We start from the raw sequence: 20,976 nt of genomic DNA, 5'->3' as shown, positions 1-20,976 counted from the left end.
CCTTCTATAGACTCTACCTTCCCTCACCTTGCCCAGAAGCAGTGCTTGACAGTCCCCACCTGTGTCTGGGTAGGTCTCCCCTGGAGCTCCCACACAGTGAACCAACCCCCAGGAACAGGTTTGTTGGTCCTTAAACTTGACTGGACAGAGAAGAGTGTAGCCAAAAGGCCTAAGAAGGCCAGCGCCAGGCAAGGCAGAGCTAAGAGCAAAGAGGGACCACCCAACAGGAGGAGAAGAACCCCCACTCATCCTGACACCCCAGAAACGTGAAAGAACTGGCAGATTTTAATGTGCAGTACACATGCAGTCAGACAAATCCACCTGTGAGCCAAACACAGAGAACTGACAGTTTCCATTATTTCTCTTGTGGTCACTATTTGCACGAATGAATGGGAAGTAGGGCTGGCAGAGAGAAACAATGGCTAAGCCAATGGTCGTTGATAACTGGATTTGCAATGGCAGCTTAGAAAGACATGTAAATGCACACTCTCATCCTAACCACACCATCCATCTCTGACTCTGTTACGGCTTCCCTATTAGTACTGGCCTACGCTCTGGCCAGGCAACAGGAAGAACGGTCTTTAGTTGCAATACACAGTTAATCCACCACGTAGTTAATGCACTCACGGTTAATCAGGTACCAAACATTTAATATTAGTCACATAATTTCCTCCTCTCACATTTCTGTAATATAGGTGAGACGTGGATAATGTCGAAGGGCTAAAACAATGACCAAAATCCAGAAAAAGTGCTAAGAGAGATTTAAATTAGCCTCCTTCAACCCAATCCCAGAATCTTCATGACTATGGTATCCACATGCACCCAGAAACAAGAATGGCATTCACTGATACAACAGGACAGAGTCACTCTTTCAGAGTTGAAATGACCTTCAATATCACCTGGTTCAACCTCTTCATTGACCAGTGAACCAACAAGAGCCAAACAGTCCATTGAGTCTGTAGACTGGGACTCTTGATGGTCCCTTCCTACTTTCCTGCTACCACAGTAACAGTCTCTGACCACACCTCCCATCTTCCAAAGCAAAGCCAAAAGAAAAAAAAGAAGTATTCCTTTTAAGTTAGTAATTACCTAGTTAAATAGAAGAAAAAAAGGGCTCAGGAATTCTCTGAAAATATTTCTCTTCACAGAATGACGTGTTTAAATCCACAACCGTCAGTCGCAAACACTGTCCCACAATACGAAGACATTCTGGCTGTGACCTCTGTCCTCCCACTGATCACCTGCAGTCATTCAAATGATGAGGCAGTCCAGGCTCCTGTCTCCTTTCTCACTGCCTCATCAGCTCTTCCAACACCTTTCCTGGTGTTTCTTTTTCCTTTCAATTTTATTTTGTATTGGTGCCAGGTGTACAACTTGCTGATTAGACAATCATACACCTTATATAGTGTTCCCCTCGGTATTTCCAGTACCCATGCTGACGCCATATATAGTTATCATAATATTATTGATTATATTCCCTATGCATTACTTACATCCCCAAGACTATTCTGTAGCTACCAATTTGTACTTCTTAACCCCTTTCACCCAGTCTCCCAACCCCCTCCCTTCTGGCAACCACCAGTTCTCTCTCTGTGTCCATGAGTCTGTTTCAATTTTGTTTGTTCATTCATTGTATTTCTTGAATTACACACATAAGTGAAATCATATGGTAATTTGTCTTTCTCTGACTGACTTATTTCACTGAGGATAATACCCTCTAGATCCATCATGTTGTCACAAATGGTAATAAGATTCCATTCTTTTATGGCCAAGTAATATTCCATTGTATAGATGTACCGCTACATTTTTATCCACTCATATACTGATGGGCACTTCGGTTGCTTCCATATCTTGACTATTTTAAGTATTGCTACAATGAACACAGGGATGCAATATTCTTTCAAATTAGTGTTTAGGGTTTCTTCAGATAAATCCACAGAAGTGGAATCGCTGGGTCATAAGGCAGATCCATTTTTAATTTGTTGAGGAACCTCCACTCTGTTTCCCATAATGGCTGCACCATTCCCACCAACAGTGCATGAAGGTTCCCTTTTCTCCACATCCTCACCAACGCTTGTCATTTGTCAATTGACTGATGATAGCCGTTCTGATTCCAACACCTTTTCTTCTCCTTCACTTCTCCCCACTTCCGGTTCTTCCAGGTGCTGCTTCTAGCTCTCATCCACCTCCCTTTCTAAATTTCTTTCCTGCTCCACAGAGAACAGACCTCAAGCACACTTGCTTGGAATAAGCACTGCCCTGGGAAAGTCAGGACACCTGGCTCTCTGTCCTTGGTATTCTCATCACTACCACTGTCTCCACACACAGTGCTTGAGCCCCTCCGGGGCTCGTCAACCCATCTGTAAGGTGACAACATTGAGCTACATTTTCTCTAAGATCCTTTGGTGCCCTAAAAATTCTATAACAATGCTAAGCATTTAAATGTAATGTAGCACATAGAGGAAAAGGATAAAAGTGTTCTATCATTTCTCAAAATCTCTTCCCAACTTATGATGATAGCTCTCTCTAGACACTCTCCAATCTGTTCCGGTTTGGCTCGTTCCTAGCAAGGCCACCCAAACTGCTAACAAAAGCCACCAATCACCTTCCTTCTGTCAATTCCACTGGCTACTTTTCGATCCTCATCCACCTGACTCCAGGCAGCATGCGGCACTGTACTTGACTCGCTCCTCATTGAAAATGACCTCATCTTGGCCTCAGGGACCCCTCCCCTGCTTTCCTGGTTTTCCTCCCACTCCTAGGACTGCTCCTTGTCAGTCTCTGAATACCGGCCTCCACAAAGCCCAGTCCAGTCCTCTTCCCACCCCGCTCCATCAGCCAAAGGGATCTTTTTCACATGCAAATTGTGTCTTGTCATCTCCCTGCTTAAAACCCTCTGCCGTAGCTCCCCAGTGCACACTCAAAATTCTAAATCTTTAGCACAATATAAAGGCCATGAATTATCTGGGTCCTATCCACCTGAAGGGGACCAAAGTTCTGCCTCCTCAAAACGTGCCATTTGGGATATTGATTTTAAGCTAGTTGTTAAGAAAGAAAAGACTCAGAAAGAACCTATGACCCTCCCCATTTCCTGCCAAAGAGGTTCAGGTGGAAAGGCCTGCTCCTGGAAGGGAAGCTTAGCGAACATATTCACCCTCGCGTTAGAGAGGAAAGATCCACACAGGGCTTGTTGGCGAGATCCCCACTGTGCATTCCATTGTTTCTGGGCTGCCTAGCAGGAATTTTTTTTTTTTAAGATTTTTTATTGATTTTCAGAGAGAGGAAGACGGGAAGAGAGAGAGAGAAACATGGATTGGCTGCCTCCTGCACGCCCTCCACCAGTGAGCCTACAACCAGAGCATGTGCCCTGACCCCTGACCAGGAATCAAAGGCACGGCCTTTTAGTGCATGGGATGATGTCCAACCAACTGAGCCGGCCACACTGGCCAGGGCCAAATAGGGCATTTCTTACCACACATTCAGCTCTGTCTTGCTGCCAGGAAGTTGCCTATTTCCCCTATGTAAAGCAGACCCCTGCCCCCTTTTCTCCTTCGTCCATAATGGCATATAGGCCTCAACTGCCCAATGCCTTTCTGGTCTCGTTCTTACAGCACCTCAAATGTGCATTTGTATAATAAATTGTGGACGTTTTCTCCTGTTAATCTACCTGTTAATTTGAATATTAGTCCACCCAGAAGAACTTTGAAGGTGGGAGGAAAACAAACGTTTTATCCTCCAACCACCTCAGACCACTCTCTCCCTATTCACAAGGTCCAGCCACACAGACCTGTTTCCACTTCTCAGAGAGGCCTACTTCTTTCTCACCTCTGGGCCTGTACACTGCCTGCCTCTGAGGCTTCCCTTACTCTTGACCTTTTCATTCCTCTTCATTCTTTAGGCCTCAACTGAACATCACACTATGGAAGAGACATATCTTGGCCTCCCACGGAAACTCACCCATGTATATGACACACTCTCTAAATGATCATCTCAACCAATCTGTGTCCTCAAATAATGAGTGGTTGATTTGACTGAACATCAACTGTGGGCCCAACTAGACTATGCTATCACATTCAGTGATCCATGAACCTAGAAAAGCAACCTATTAGAGCTTATATCTGCAATTGTTCTTACCCCTTTCACAGGTTTAAAGGAAAAACACGCACTGTCCATCAGTTAAAGTTAATAACCGTTAACATAAATACTAATAACCAATTTGTTGGGTACCAGATATCTTTAGTCTGAAAGCATTCTGCAGTCACAGTGACCATGGTCGAGAAAGCATTAAACATAAATTACCTGAAGGAACTATATCCAAGGGAGATAATGTCTTAAATGTATAGGTTTCATCCTAGGGATTTCAAATTAGTTTACTTCTAGCAGAACTAGGAACTAGGGAGGTGCAAATACTATTTCTTTACACCAAAAACCAAGATTCAGAAATTAAGTAATTTTTCTACAGCTTACTGCAAATATCAACATATTGTTCAGGTACAGAGCATCGCTGTTAGGTGGGTAAGGAGACAGTTAGCTGCACTTTACATGAAAGAAATGTAACCACACAAGCCTGACCGGCCTTGTGTCAGCCAGAAAGAGAGAGCAGAGCCAGGAACAGAAATAGGTCCCGAGGCTTCTGGTTCTCACGACACGCTCTAACTCACAACAAGGACTGTATAAAAGTACCTGAACAATCAGATTCTGATTTAATTTGCCAAATATGTGTGTCCACTGGATCCAAGGAAGAGCGTTCATTCTTCATCAGTGACTTTCAACCTTTTTCATTCCGTGGCACACACACTACTAAAATTCTGCGACACTCCAATAAATATATTTTTTGTCACTGACCAAAAAACAGGTGTAAATGTGTTTCAGACGGCTACTGTTGTGTTGGCTGTTGTCATTTTTTTTTTTTATTTGACAATCTAAGGGAATCTAAGGTATTGCATGCTTTAAAAATTCTTGTGGCACACACACTGAAAATCCCTGCTCTACATCCAAGGCATTTCCTTTTCTCTTCAGTAGGGATAGAATTATTGTTGAAGATTTAATAATCAGCTGGGGTGGGGTAGTGATTTAACCAATCTATAAATTTGCAGTTCTGACCCTCTAAAGCTGATATGTTGGCCAATATTACTAAAATTCAAAATCTATTTTTACTTCCAGAAGTTTGGGCCTGGTAAAAGTTATTAAGCGTTCCACCATGAAGAGTCAGCAAAATAATGTCTCGAGATGTTTAAGAAGAGTCTGGTCTCCTTTCAAAGGCAACAGAGTATAAGAAAGGTAAACACATTAGATGAAGCACTTTGGATAGCTGCCTTCTAATTCTAACTCTCTCGAAAAGTAAAAACAATGAACTAGATCGAAAAGCTTTTGCAGCTATTTAGAGAAGGGGGTTATTTAAGCCACTCAGATGTGCTGCTGGTTCAATGGATGTCACTCACCACGCTCCCTGCCTTAGCAGTCACCCACCTAGCAATCAGCAGCTTCAAGGATACAGTGTTTGAAACTTTTCTGTGAACTCCATTCACGACAGGCTCTACCTCAGCCCTCTAAATAAAATCGGCCCAAAAAGTAAAATAAAACATAACAAAACAAAATCCCACCAGCAAGCTCACAACAGCAACAAGAGAGACTCAACAGAGCTCTATGCAGCTTTATTCTTTTCTTATTCTACGTTCTCTCGTAAGTTCAATTCTCAATTCCTTCAGTGATTCTGAATCCTGTCATAATAAAAATGGGGAAATATTTTGCTCAGGCCCAAATACATAGTATTATTTCTATACTATTACACACTCTCATTTAATTGGCACCTAAATTACGTAATAGCTTTTGCATCTTATAAAATATGTTGCTATGCATCATACACACATTTAATAGAGCTTCGAATCCTCTTCACTGGTGGAAAAATATGATACACTTGATTCTGTTCTCCGGGAGCAGAAAATTTGCATGCTTTATTAGGCAATATGCATGCATTTGTATTTGATCCTGTGTTAGAGTTAATATGCCTCTTATTGGAAAGGAGGCAAATCAGAGCCATCTAACCATGAAAATATCTCACACCCAGAGGTTAAAAGGAATCAGAATGAGCTCAAAGAGCAATAGACAGCAGGCCCTGGGAACCTTCCCTTTGACCATTCTAACTTGCCTTTTCTAATATAAGAAGCATTAGGTAAGCATGGTTAAGAAGGCAGAGGTTAGATGTTGATTTAAAAAAAAAATGAATTAGGCAAATAAAAATCATTTAGGCCAGTTAAAATTTTTGGAATGATACTAATTATTGGGGAAAATAAAAATTATTGGTGAGGCTGTTATAATCAGAAAGAAAAAGACCAGGGAGTGGTGGAATAGAAAGTACTCCTATTCCTAATGCCAGGTACAGCAGCAACATTGTTCCTGGTAATGACCCCAACGGTCCTATGGTGAATGGCATGTTCCACTATCCCCTTTTACACAGCAAGAAATCTAGACTCCACACTGTAAGCTTTGTCCTTCACTTCTGAAATGGCCTAGCAATAAAGTTTTAAACTTTTATTCCCAAACCGATGCTTAGCCACTCTGCTTTAACAACACACGAATAAAGCAAATGATCGAGTCTCCCCCTACCCCCCAAAATCAGACAATTATGTCTCAAAAATATGACCAGATACAAAGCTTCTAAAATGAAACTTGAGACAAAGAAATCTATAGACAAAATTGCCGCAAGTGTATCATTTCAGAATTTCTGGATCCTCGATAAACACAACTCCAGTACCAAATTCAGTTTCCTGTGGCTTATTGCCATAAAAGAATCTAGATACATAGGACAGAAAAGTAGGTTCAAGAGGGCCTTAGCTCACACTACCCTACCAGGGAGTTCTCTACACTCGGAAAACTCTGGCAAGGGATGTCTGATTCCAGTTTCATAAAACCATGGCATTATTATCAGATCTCCTTGAACCTTAAGACATCTGCACATACAGTATTGAATCTCACTGACACAGCTCCCAAGCTCAGTGATGCCTGCCTTGGGACCTCTGGCGGCCTTACAGCTGAGGCCATCCGGAGAAAGCAGCCGGAGTGTATGGGCTCAGTCTGCTCTGGGAAACCCAAACTCAAGTATCAACCCTTAAATAGCTCACCACATCTCTTTAAAGCTCTCCAATATGTGGGGACATTGTTTCTTTTAAGCAGGCTTTTCCTTCAGCAATATCTGCCCAAGTGTTACCTCCGCACACACTGTTTCTGAGAAATCAGAGTGAACAGCAGAGAAGAGGTCAACAAAATGCAACCGGACACTTATATCCAGCGCTCAGAATAGCCCCAAACCAACTCGGCCCCTCCCTTCCCATCCAATAGGTTTTCATTCTCCTCAGCAATTCCATTTTTTACCATTGTAATGATTAACAAATGTCAACCGGGCCCCGCTTTTTCTTTAGAATACTATTCCCTCCAACACACATAAACACATCATCTTAATATCCTCTAGTGAAAAATAGGTTTAAGTCATTATGATTTCATGTCTGTAAAATGTCGAGATCCTGACTTCCAAAAAAGACAAAAGTTACCATTTTATCATTTTGTCTCTCTTCTCAATCGATAAAGAAGGGGAAAAAATAAGGCAGAAGTGTTTTAGAGGCTTCTTTTTCTTATCAATATAAATATATAAATGATATAAATGTCAATCATCTTTGCAAAAACAAACAGGAATAGCAGAAGGGATAGGATCACTAGAAACTATATCATCTCATTTGACTAAGATTGCTGAGAACCAAATTTGTAACTAAAAATTTAAAGATTTTAGAGTGTTATATAAAGTAGTTCTAGATGTACTTTATTTAATTTATGTTGTATATTCAGGTATTCACTCTTTTTTTAACAAATATTTGGTAAATATTTATTCTGCTCCAGACAGTGTCCTTTTTTTTTTTTACTTTTATTTCCCTAAAAACAAGTCTCCAGTAAAATTCCATGCATTTTCAACAATATTCTCTTAATGTCCATCAGTAGATGGGAATCTGCATAATTATTCTTCCATTTGGAGAGATAAGAGCTCACTTCCTTTTGGCCTTAGTTTCGAAGGGAAGAGAAAAGCCACCATAATATAATATATCAGAATAGCTTTGACAGCACAGATCAGACTTCAGAAATGGAGACACATTTCAGCCAATATTGTCTCGCTGTACTTTATGCTTCCTGAGTGGCTGCTTAGACTTGATGTTAAGAAAAGGCCCCTCCTCATAACGTCTGGGTTGCCAAGCTTGCTGGGGAGTTACCTAGCCCTGCAGAGCCAAGGCCTTATCTCAAAGGATAAGGTGGAGTTTGCTCTTTTCCCCTATTGCGAAATATGAGATTATTAAGTAATCTGTTTACATCATACAGATCCAAAATCCTGGCTGACTTTTTAAAGGATAAAACATGTATAAGATATCCTTCTGTTTGGAAATAGCTACCTGGGGCTCTTTCTTCCTATCTCAACTTGGGTTCACCCCACAACATTTGGCAGTTCCCCAATCCGTGTGTGTTTGAAGTGAAAATCAAGTGCTGCTCTCACAGTCGGCATTTCTAGGGCATTCAGTAACACCAATTTGTCATCTACGGGCCAGTTCTGTGAAAATACCTGGGCTGGAGATGGAGCCTTTTGGTACAGAAACAAATATGATATCTTAAATGTTAAATGTTTAAATGAGTTTATCCATAGTAACCATCTGTGCCAAAAAAAACCATACACAGTATAACATCATCAACGAAAGAACAGATTTTTAAAGCTTCTCTTTATCTTTTTGTATTATTTCTTTTATTAAATGTACTGGGGTGATATTGGTTAAGAAGACTATATAGGTTTTCAGTGTACAATTCTTTGATATATGTTCTTCACATTGCATTTGCCCGCCACCCAAAGTCAAATCATCTTCCGTCACCACGTACTTGACACCCTTCACCCTTGATTATTCCCCCACTTCCCGGCCCCTCTGGTAACCACAGTACTATTGTCTGTGCCGATGAGCTTTGGTTTGTTTGTTTGTCTTGTTTATTCATTTCTTTCTTTCAGTTTTATATCCCACTTATGCGTGAAATCATATGGTTCTTCACTTTTTCTGTCTGACTTATTTCACTTTAACAATAAGCAAAAATAAAGCTTCTCTTAAGATTAAAAATGGACACTCAGCACCTTTTTAAAGAGTATATCTTTACACCACTAACACAAATGCACAAGGCAAATTATGTGAAAAGGAGGTTTAGGTCTTTAAATAAATCCCACATAAATGAATTCATTATTTAAACAGAAGATGACTCCTCCTCTGACTCACTCTGTTCTAAGTGAGTGTTGCAGTTGATGGTATTCTACTGAGTTTTCAGATCATGGATTAAATGTCATGCCACCCACTAAGAGTAAAGTTGAACCAGGTGAACTGAGGGTGTGGCTGCAGGCTCAGCCTCCCTCCCCTGCTCAGATGACAGCATTAGATGGAACTATGAGAGAGCAGCAGGCTCCTCCTGCTCAGGCTGAGCTAAATCCACTCCCCCAAGTTTGAAGGTCTAGGAAGAATTTTAAAAGCATGAATATTTCAAAGTAACTAGAGCTACTGAACCTTTATCACCCTAATAATCACTTAATGGGAGTACATCTTACTTGTGCAAATGACTTTAAAAGACAAAGTTTTATGTTAAGCTTACTTCTTCCAAGTGTGCTGCAATATGCTTCAACCATATTTATCCTAGAAGCAAAAGAAATGGCTGCTTGCATTTCAAAAATGTGTTTGATAATAGAAACGTAAGGTGTTCCAGCTCCTTTAACCTTTGAATTTCTCATCCTTAAAACAGGAGCACTCCCCGGCCAGTGTGGCTCAGTAGTTGAGCACCGACCTATGCACCAGTCAGCGTGCATGCCCGGGTTGCGTTGCAGGCTCGCCCCCCAGTAGGGAACGTGTAGGAGGCAGCTGATCGATATTGATGCTTCTCTCTCATTGATGTTTCTCTCTCCCTCTCCCTCCAAAAAACATCAATTAAAAAAAAAAGAAAAAGAAAGAACTGGAGCACTTACTTCTGCCACAAATGGACCAGAACTCAACTGCTTCAGAACAGAGATAACAGTCTGCTTTCCTTCAAAGACACCCTTCTTGGTGCAATTAAAAACATGAGACAGGCCTATGTCCTTGAAGAATACATTCCCATTCAAAATATGAATGAATCCTCATTACCAGTCTTGACAGTCAAGTTATCTTTTTCTTCATTCTCAACCACTGGAACCATGGATAAGTCATCCAACCATGTCCATTGCAACTTCTTCACACATTCGCCTGGAGTCACTATAACACGTGAGTGTTCCCATCCCTACCAAATGAAGCCAGGTGAGAAAATGGGAGGGTCCACTGGGCAGGCACTGAGTTAGAAATTAATAGTTCCTATTGTAGTTCCAAGATGTGTACTGTAGAGGAGAGACTGTACTGTTGGGTGTTCTCCACAAAATAATGATACAATAAACAACCATCCCATAGGGCCTCAGAATTCAACCACAGGCAGCTAGCTAAACATGCCTTCGAGGAAATATATCAACTCAGGTTCCAACCAACGTGAAAGATAATCATTAAAATAGAAGTCTTAGCCCTGGCTGGGTAGCTCAGTTAGTTGGAGCACTGTTTGGAGTGTCATCCTGTGCACCAAAGGGTTCAGTTCAATTCCCAAGTAGCACATACCCAGGCTATAGGTTCCATCCCCCAGCGTGCAGTAGGGACCATACCAGAGACAACCTGTGACAACTAATCGATGTTTCCCTCCCTCCACCCCCTTTAAAAATCAATAAACATACTCAGGTGAGGATTTTTTTTAAATAGAAGTCTTAGCCCTGGCCAGTTTGGCTCAGCGGTTGAGCGTCAACCTGCAGACCAGAGAGTCCCGAGTCCTGTTCCTGCTAGGGGCACATACCACAAAAAAAATAAATAAATAACAATAATAATAATAATAAATAAAAGTCTGGGCCCTGGCCAGTTTGGCTCAGCAGTTAGAGTATCGGCCCGCGGACCAATGAGTCACGGGTTCAATTCCAGCCGAGGGCACCTACCTTGGTTGTGATTCATCCCCGACCCTGTTCGGGTCATGCAGGAGGCAACCAGTGGATGTAGCTCTATCAAATCAATGTTTTTCTCTATATCTCTCTCTCTCCCTCCCCCCACTCTATCTGATGATAAATGGAAAAGTATCCTCGGGTAAGGAATTAAAAAACAAAACAAAACATAAGTCTTAGAACAGGAAAATGCATATGGCAAGTTTAATCACCAAAAAGCCAAACAATTTTACAGATGTTTCTACCACTTTTTTGTTGTTTTTGTTTCTCCTTAAAGAACCTGGCTACCGATTTGTGGGCGATTCATTAAATTGGCTTAATTTTGTACCTGAAAATCAAGGGAAATACTTCAGAAAATTAACTTATTAGTCAAACCCTTAAGGGACCCATGTACAATCCAACTGCAGGAGGGTGCTGTCAATCCCAGACCTTATAAACTCAAGAAAGTGATCTACCTCCACTGTGAACTTAGCTAGAACATTATTCTCAAGGAAAACACACTCACACACACATCTCATTCCCAAGTTTCCTCACTAATTTTTCTACTTTAATTGTCCTGAAACTAGATAATATTTGCTCATTCCTACAACACTTCTTACATCCATATGCTGTAACTTTAAGATTCTTGTCTCCTCTTTGACCCTGGGACAGTGACAAAGTCATCACAATGGAGACTTAACATTAGGGGTTATACGAATGAACCTTAAGACAAAAGTTTTCCTATTTTGCTTTTACTAACTTGACATTTTCCCACAGTCATGTTGTAAAAGTGCAAGGAACCCATGAAACAATATGAAAAAAAATACTGTAGTTTCCTTTTCCCTAAGAAACTTAGGTATCAAATTCTTATTAGTCTCAAGAGCATAAATGCAGGAAGTTGAAAGGTGGAAGGGGGGAGCCAATTCTCCAGCACCACATAGTCAGAAGAAACTAAGGAAACATGAGAAAAAACACAATGGTCACACTTTTCTAACTACTCCAGGAGGCACAAGAGCATCACTTGCCCAGGACCAGTCTCACTGGAGTATCATTCCAGACACATAACACCACTCTCTCATTCCTAACCCCACCATCCCTCTGGTCCACGTGTTTGATATGAGTTAAATGTTTAGCAAATGACACCAATCAAACTAGAGTTTTAAAATACAATTAAATTGTCTCTGAGGTGATTTATTTTTATTTTATGTTTTTAGTCCTCACCTGAAGATGGTTCTTCCATTTATCTTTAGAGTGGAGAGGAGGAAGGAAGGGAAGGAGGGAGGGGGAAAGAGAGAGAGAGAGACATGAACTGGTCACCTCCCACACGACCCTGACCAGGGCCAGGGACGAACCTCAACAGAGGTACATGCCCTTGGCTGGAATCAAACCCGCAATTCTTTGGTCTGCAGACCGACGTTCTAACCGCTAAGCCAAACCAGCCAGGGCATGGGGTGTTTCTAACAGGCACATTTTATGACATGGTTCACCTGCAAGTTTCATTTAATTTTATGAGTACTGATTATTTTTTAAATCTCATTGTAAGTATTAGTAACACCTTGCATATTTGTGATGCCTTCACATAATTACTTTGATAAATATTAATTTAGCCCTGCTTTCTCACTATGAAGTAAATAGCATGATTCCACATTATTGATAAGTCAAGAGATAAGAGAAGAGCAGACACTGAAAGCATCATAACATGAGCTAAAATGTAACTGTTGTTTGGTTTTTAACAGGCACTGAAGAACATTAGCCAAAGAGACCTTTTAAGTAAAAAATGCTTGTCCATCTTTTCCTAGCTGAGACTCGTCCATGATTACCATTCTTTACATCCTCAGCTTAGACCCATTTTTGTGGCAAAAATAGTATCATTCTCCTTCTAGAACATCTGTTTCTCTACCCTGCAAGCTATAAGAAAGAATAGTAGAAGATTCAACCAAATACATTTATATAAATCTAGAAGCTTCCTTGAATTGGAAGGTGGTTCATATTATCTGGCAAAAATATTTATTTTTCACGAAGACACACCTGATTCAAAGGAAGACCACCTCTCCTTTAAAAAAAAAAAAAAGACCATGCAGGACTACACTGACTCAGATTTTGGTGGTCCAATGAAGTTCTTGAAATTCCTTTCTGTGTTGAAGCAAAATGGGGAGATTAATGAAACTCCATAGAAATGCTTTGGTTTTTAACTTCAAAAATACAAGCTACATGAAATGAATGAATGCTCTTATCTACAAAGACACACGTATATGAATACATACTTCCCCAGACCCTTAAAGCTCACCTTCTACTTCTTCTTCATCACACACATGCTTAAGGAAAGAAGCCCCTCTGTCCAAGACAGCTTCATCCTCCATCCTATAGTAATAAAAAAGAAAAAAAGAATGCTCAGACTTCTCCTGGAGTGAGCCACCCGAGGCAGCCCAGCTTCTGGGCAGGTTGACCTGCAGGCTGCTGCTCATGTTCACAGGGCAGAGTCACTCTTTGCCTGGTGACTGATACTTCTTCACGCAGCTCCTCTCCTCCGGTGGTAGAGAATACGCCGGTCCCACATAGCTTCAGTTCTAACCTTGAGAGGGCACCCACATGGACAGGTGAGAGAAAATCATCTCAATCCTGCAGGCTAGATGTTGGGGGTTCTCTCCTTTGGGATTTGCATTAAAAAATAAAGAAAAAAAAATAGCAAGAGAGGAAGTTTGAGATGTCTGGAGTGCTCGTGACGATCGTTTGTGGAAATCCAGCTTCAGTGCTTAGCTCTTTAAACACCCACGGCATAAAAATGTATACTCTCACACACACACACATGCACACCCACCCACACACAGAAAGCGACAGAGTTAGGCTAGTGCACTGTGGGAGCCTAGCTTCCAGCCAGCCTCTTAATACCAGCACAGCCCAGCATTCTCTGTTGAGTGGCAAGCTTTGAGTCACATGTTGGCCTTACGGAAATCTGACATCTGAGGATTATCCAGCAACTCGGCTTCGGCAACAGTCACATATACATGCCACCCATTCATTCATTTTCCACACTTCTCACACTTCTCTCTCTGTTATCTGTCCCGTTAACTCTTCCCTGAAGGGCTCCAAGTTCCTCATTTTGTGGCCACATTATGCTGTCCTCCTGTCTCCTTGCATAATAGGATCTACTCTGCAATTTCATATGCTAAATAAGACCTCAGGATCCATCCAAGTAATGACAGCGTTTCCACGGCCTCCCAACGCCAAACATGTTCCTAGTTTACAGAATGAGTTAAGATTTATTTCCTCATTCTGTGGCTCGTTTTCACTGCATTAACTTTGACATACAGAATTCCATGAGCTCTATTTATAGTCGAAGCAGAAAGAAATCCCCGATTGCTCAAATGCTGCTTGTGCCGCACTGGTCTAGAAACAAAGAACTTTCTCTGGGGACAGCTGTTCTAGTCATACTGTACATGAGCTCCGCCAGAAAACCAAATGTTCACTTGGTATCCTTCATCCAACTATATGCTCAAGTACTGAATACTGTAGGTCTGTTTTCCATATTGTCTGTATAACTTACTCTTGTGCTTCAGATACTTGTTCTAACACACATGTCTATGCACTGAATTCACATTTTCCTCCTTTCTATTTTAGGAGCATATCCATCTCCCAAAGCAACCACCGTAGCACAAAATGTCAGAAGTATGCTGTCAGGTAGGCCTGGGTTTCAAAAATCTTAGTATTTGTATCACCTGGAGCAAAGGGTTAACTTTTTGACCCTCAGTGTTTCCATCTATAAAACTGGAGTAATAATATCAATCATGCAGGTCTTCTTTGAGATTCAAATGAGGTAACAAACGTGAAAGTACTCAGTTTCATGCCTGGCCCCTAGTACATGTTTAATGAAGGTAAGTTTCCTTCCTTTCCTCTTTCTTTATTCCTTTTGTACCCTCATATTTATTGGTAGACAGTGCCATTAAGAAACTCATTACCGCCCTGGCCGGTTTGGCTCAGTGGTTAGAGCATCGGCCTACGGTCCGGAGAGACCCAGGTTCGGTTCCTGCTAGGGGCACGTACTTCGGTTGCAGTTTGTCCCCGGCCCTGGTTGGTCGTGCGGGTGGCAGCCACTCGGTGTGTCCCTTTCACATCGATGTTTCTCTCTCTCTCTCTCTCTCTCTCTCTCTCTCTCTCTCTCTCTCTTTCTCTCTCTCCCTCCCACTCTATCTGTACAAAAAATGGAAAAATGTCCTCGGGTGAGGATTTTAAAAAAAAGAAACTCATTACCTTTGGACACTTGCAGAATATTTTCTTTCAGGTAGATGGGACCTGTATTCAATAGTTCATCCTGATATATATCTATTTCCTTTTCTGTATTAAAACTAAAGTATGAAACTAAATACAAATAGGATATGGATCAACCATCAGGATTATAGTAGAAAAACCGCCTTGAAGACTTGAGAGGTCGAGTCTTTTGCCAGCCCTCTCTGGGCCCGTCCCATGAAGAATGAGGGATGCACTGATTTAGTGATTCAGCAACTGCTATGTTCTAGAACGCTCCAGAGGGAGGGGAATACATCTGTGAATGAGACCATTCTTATAATATAATATAATAATAAATAGATAGATAAATAAGAAATATAATAAGTAGATAAACAAGGTAGTATTAGATAGCATTACGTGCTTTGCAGGAAATAAAATGAGGCAGGGATCTACCTGGCATAAGGTGGTTCAAGTGAGGCTTCTGAAGAGGTGACATTTGAGCAGAGAAAACAATGATATGAAGGAATCAGGTCTTTGAAGTTCTGGCAAAGGGATCAGCAAGTGCGAAGTCCCTAAGATGGGAACAAGTTTAGCATGTTCCAGGAACAGAAATGAGATCCATGAGGCTGGACAGAGCTATAAAAGGTCAACAGCAATAATACTATTAGGAATCAGGCCACGCAGGGCATGGTGGGCAGTAAGAATTGTAGGTGTTCTGGGAGCCACTGAAGAGTTGTTTTGCTCTGGTCTATTGAGGTATAATTGATACATAACATTATATTAGTTTCAGATGTGTAATACAATGATTTGATATGTGTATATACTGTAGTCCCTCCTTACCTGAGAGGGATATGTTCCAAGACCTCCAATGGATGCCTGAAGCCACCAGTATTACTGAACCATATATACATACGTGTGTGTGTGTGTGTGTGTGTGTGTGTGTAGTGTTTTTTCCTAGACATACATACCTATAATAAAGTTTAATTTATAAGTTAGGCCATTTCACAGACAGAAGATTCATTCTTACCATAGATCTTAACAACCTCGGCTTTCTATATTTTTTTCTTTGGCATATGCAAGTTGCCAGTTTACTCCTCTTGGGCTTTGGGTCATTATTAAGTAAAATATGGGTTACTTGAAGACAAGTACTGTGATACTGTGACAGTCTATCTGATAACCGAGATGGCTACTAAATCACTCATGGGTGGAGAGTGTGGACAGGCTGGACAGAGGGAAGATTCATGTCCAGGGTGGGACATAGCAAGACATCACGAGACTTGATTGTGCTACTCAGAACCTTGCACTTTAAAACTTATCAATAGTTTTAAAACTTATCAGTTTAAAACTTATCAATAGTTTACTTCTGGGACTTTTCATTTAGTATTTTCGAACCCCAGCTGACTGCAGGTAACTCAAACCATGGAAAGTAAAACCCCGGACAAGGGGTGGGGTGGGCTATAGTACTGTAATATGATCACCACAACAGGTCTATTTAGCACATCTAGTTTCAATATTTATTTTCCTTGTGATGAGAACTTTTAAGATCTATTCTTTTGGCAACTTTCAAATATGCAATACAGTATTATTTATTAACTGTAGTTGGAAGAGTTTTAAGATGGAACTGTTTTATCTTTTTTTAAGGATCACTCTGGCTGCTACATGAAATACAGGTCATGAGGAGACCAAAGAAACTAGGAAACTATCTCAGGAGTCCAGGAAAGGCTGTGGGAGAAACAGGTTTTGGGGAAGAAATCAAGAGTTCTTTTCTGGCCACTTTTGATGCTTGTTACATATAAGATGCTTATTATATATGAACAAGGAGCTGTCCGATACACAATTAGACATCTAAATCTGGAGCTCAGGAGTCTGGGGCTACAGATAAAAACTGGAAAATCAATGAATAAAAGCCAGTCCCTGAAGCTATTACTGGATGAGATCATCCAGGAAGAAAATATAGAAATAGAGGCGTAGACCTAAGACTGGGCGCCGGGCATGCCAACATTTACAAGCAGAGCAGAGGAACCAAAGCAGTCAGTGAGGTAAGAGGAAACCAGGAAAGAGTAATGTCAGGGAAGTTGAGGGAAGAGGAGAGTATGCTACTGGGAGGCTGAGCAAGACGGAGACAGAGAAGGAAAACCAGGATTTGGCACTCGGGGGGCGGCTACCGCTGGCAATGACCAAAGCACTTGAAACATACCATGCACAGTGCTAGACACAAGAATAGCCGTCAACCATCCCCTCTTCTCTTTCCTGCCCTCCTCCATTCAGCAGATATTTACTGAGTACCTACTAGGTGTCAGGCACACTTCTAGGTACTAGAGACACAATAATAAGCAAGACAGAACGGGCTGCGGTGTAACCACATCTGCCTTCTCGAAGAGTCCCCTGGCAACCCAGGCAAGTCGGTCCAAAGGGCAAGAACCCACCAGTAATACTGCGCTTTACGACATGGACAAGGATGACAGCTTAATGTGGACATTTTCTGAAAAGACCTTGGAAGTACAATAAAATCCTGGAGACCTGTACTCCTTACTGCATAGACAATAACAGAACTGCTTCCCCTCTGGAAAACAGAGTTCAGCCCACATTTCTTCTCAGAACTAACCCTTGCCAGTCCTATCAACCTGCAGAATCAACACAATTTCCTACAGAGCATCATTTCTGCACCCCACCATTAATCAAACTGATCCTATTTACATTTTTGTCGTTAATCCTCACCAGAGGATATCCTTTCCATTGATTTCTAGGGAGAGTATAAGGGAGGGAGGAGGGCAGGGGGAGACAGAGAAACATTAATATGAGAGAGACACATCAATTGGTTGCCTCCTGCGCATGCCCTGACTAGGGCAGGGGATCAAACCTGCAACCGAGATACAAGCCCTTGACCAGGCATGAAATCATGACCCTTTGGTGCATGGGCCGGCACTCTAACCACCGAGCCACACCAACCAGGCCCCTATTTACTTTTTACAAGTTCCCTAAATAAAATGTTTAGCCTCTGCTCCCAATCCCTTCCCAAAATTGCATGCAACAAGCAAGCAAAGCAGAAACATAGGAAGAAAACCAGCAACAACTAAGACATTGTACCAATTATAACAACTGTAGAAACGTTCATGCCCAGAGCCCTCTTCCTAGGCTGAGACACCCATCCAGGCTAACTGAAACATTGTCCCTGAGCTCCATCTGCATTACAGTGAGAATAATGATGGGTGCATTCCTTGGCTCGCTGATACATATTTCACATTCCCTCCAAGACTATACATAGCAAGTAATTAGAAACCTAGTCCTTCCTGACGGACAATGCAGAGCGTCTGCAAGCAGCCTCTTCCCTGTAGGAAGCCAAAAAGAATGAGTGCTGCAAACTGAAAATACAGAATCTGCACGCCCACAGCAGCCTTTCCCAGAGCTTCCCTCTCCTCCGTGAGACCAAGTCCAGCCTGGCACATCTGGGCTTCTGCACAAAGCACGGGAATTTACAGCTTTCTTCCATCTTTACAGCACCAATGCCAGTTATTTGGGTTTGTGTCACCCCCCTAAAGCCCTCTCAGCAGTTGCTTGCTATTATTAGCAAGACAGAGATATCTTTTAAAATGACTGTCTGACCCAATCAGTTTTCCCCTCTATCAGTGGTAAGAAATTAACCCATCTAGTTCCTAATCGGGCCCTCAAATCCATCCTTTAAATGTTCCTTTCAAACAAACTGCATTTGCCGAAAACAAAGAAAGGAAAGCGCATGCTTCTAAACAGCTCCCTGGATGCTTGCATGGCCAGCATGAGGCAAAGTTCAGAATAGATTTGGAAGCTTCTCACCAGCATCACGGGGAGAAGGGTCAGACCAGTCAGCACAAAATCAGTGCGGGGCCAACACTGCCCCCTCCTTCCACAGGGCCCCTGGGGGGCTCAGGGAGCCCCTTCCTTGGAAGTCCACACACAACGGGGGTGTTCTCTTATTCCTCGCTACTCTGGGGCACTAACATGATTTAACTGTAATACAAGTCAAATCTGCTGCCAAACAGACAGGCTTTCTTCACCAGCCAGTCCTAATCGTTGAGCAGGTTTGTAAGAGTGACTTAAGCCCAGCACGAGAAACATTTGTGCAAAACTGTCAGCCACTGGGCCCTGGGCGCCCATCTGCATTCCACCCCTCTGGGTTCCCGCCCCCAGAGCCCTCGCCAACTGCCAACGTGCTCACCGGCTAGTCCACACAGTGCTAGCAGCTGCCACTCAGCCAGTCAGCAAGTGGCGGGCCGCCAGCCCACAAGCTGCAGAACGCAAGCCTACCCCGGCACAGTGCTGCCAAAGGTTGAAAGTCTTTGGGTGTGCTAGCCTCTAGATTCGCCTCACTTGCCCTCCCACCTCCCTTCCCCATCCCTCCTCCGTTAGGCCTCCCACGGCAGCATTTCACTTGTCTCTATAGTAACAGCATCTGGTTTCAGGGTTATAACTTTCTACAGAGCAATTCTCTTCCTAACCTAAGGCCTTTGCCAAAGGATGCACTAGCAAAAAGGCTGCTGCTTGAGGGGGAGTCCCTGCTCCCTTGTCACCCTGGGCGTGCAGCTATGCTGTGAGCTGCAGGGTCAGAGGAGAGGAGGCTCTCAGACCAGGGGCAGCAGAAAACAGACCCTCCAGCCTCCACACACTGGCCCGGGCGTAGAGGACCCATTCTGAAGCTTGCAGCCCCAGTCCCAGAGCTGGCCCGCCTTCCTCCCCACCCTGTCTGCACTTAACCAGGCTGCACATGGACCCTAGGAATAGCAGGACTGTCTACTTCCAAAAAGGCACCCGAGGATGGCACCCCAGGAGGCAGAACAGCCCCCATGTTTAACATGTCCACACTGAACTAGACACCAATGGTTTTTTCCTTGCATACGCTTAAAGTTTGTTCACCTCATATTTAAACCCATCCCACTTTACCCTCACTAGCTCGCTCTGTTTATGATATGCAGTGAACCCCATAATCTCTCACTTTACAACAGCTTTCCTGTGCATAGCAAATGTTTAAACAGTTCTTTACACACATGCCCACACACACTGAAGTGACGCATGCCGGGGAGTGGACAAATACTAGGAAGTGAAGAGTTTATTATCATTAACCGTTGCTGCCTTGAAAATTGTATTTACAGTGTGCATAAGGGCCTTCACTTGAGGACTAAGAGGTGTTCACCTCAGGTCTCAGAGCTCAGAAGCAGGCTGTCCCTGATAGTCGGCTGGTCTTAGATCAGAGGGGAAGCAAAAATCAGCATTTTCACAGGTCTTTTTCAGAAGCTACCTAGAATGCAGCAATCATACTGACATCTAGAATCATACACTCACACACATCTCTGAATTTTATTCCCTCTTCAAATCATTTCTAAGGAGCTGGGAATCATTTTCATTACAAATCATTTGCAAATGTGATGTTTTCTTTCAAACTTTTGAAATTGCATTGTGTTTCCTCGGTGTCTTTGTTGTTCTGGAAACTCTGCTGTCCACGTTTTCAACACACACACACAGAGAACAGGATCAGTTCTAACCACCGGTGACAGGGGAGAGCAGTCTATGGCTGCACAGAGTACTGCCATCTTTTGGCAACATGTGTTCACTACATGGAAGCAGAGGGCAGAGGCTGAGGACACTGCAACTATTCCCTTCGTCACTTCAGCAGGCAAGAGAGCCCACACTCCCACAGCAAAGAAGGGGGAAGAATATGGTTGTTGGTGCAACTGCAGAGGCTGCTGGAGCTCTGGACA

The 20,976-nt window shown here is 42.5% G+C and overlaps 1 protein-coding gene across 2 annotated transcripts in view; it reads right to left on the bottom strand.

The window, feature by feature from the left end:
• The window catches only part of SLC4A4 (solute carrier family 4 member 4), a 345,490-nt gene that overhangs the window by 277,469 nt on the left and 47,045 nt on the right, over window positions 1–20,976 (bottom strand). The window contains exon 2 of one of the 2 annotated variants that reach the window (XM_036264545.1): window positions 13,311–13,384. In XM_036264545.1, the coding sequence (XP_036120438.1) occupies window positions 13,311–13,383 (73 nt within the window). In that variant the 5' untranslated portion in view covers window position 13,384. Of the gene's footprint in view, window positions 1–13,310; window positions 13,404–20,976 lie in introns of those variants that run through there. The other variant, XM_036264537.1, reaches the window with a different exon arrangement.

Source organism: Molossus molossus, unplaced genomic scaffold (assembly GCF_014108415.1).
Source record: "Molossus molossus isolate mMolMol1 unplaced genomic scaffold, mMolMol1.p scaffold_m16_p_1, whole genome shotgun sequence".
Classification (NCBI taxonomy): Eukaryota; Metazoa; Chordata; class Mammalia; order Chiroptera; family Molossidae; genus Molossus; species Molossus molossus.
This window is presented reverse-complemented; position numbering and strand designations above follow the sequence as displayed.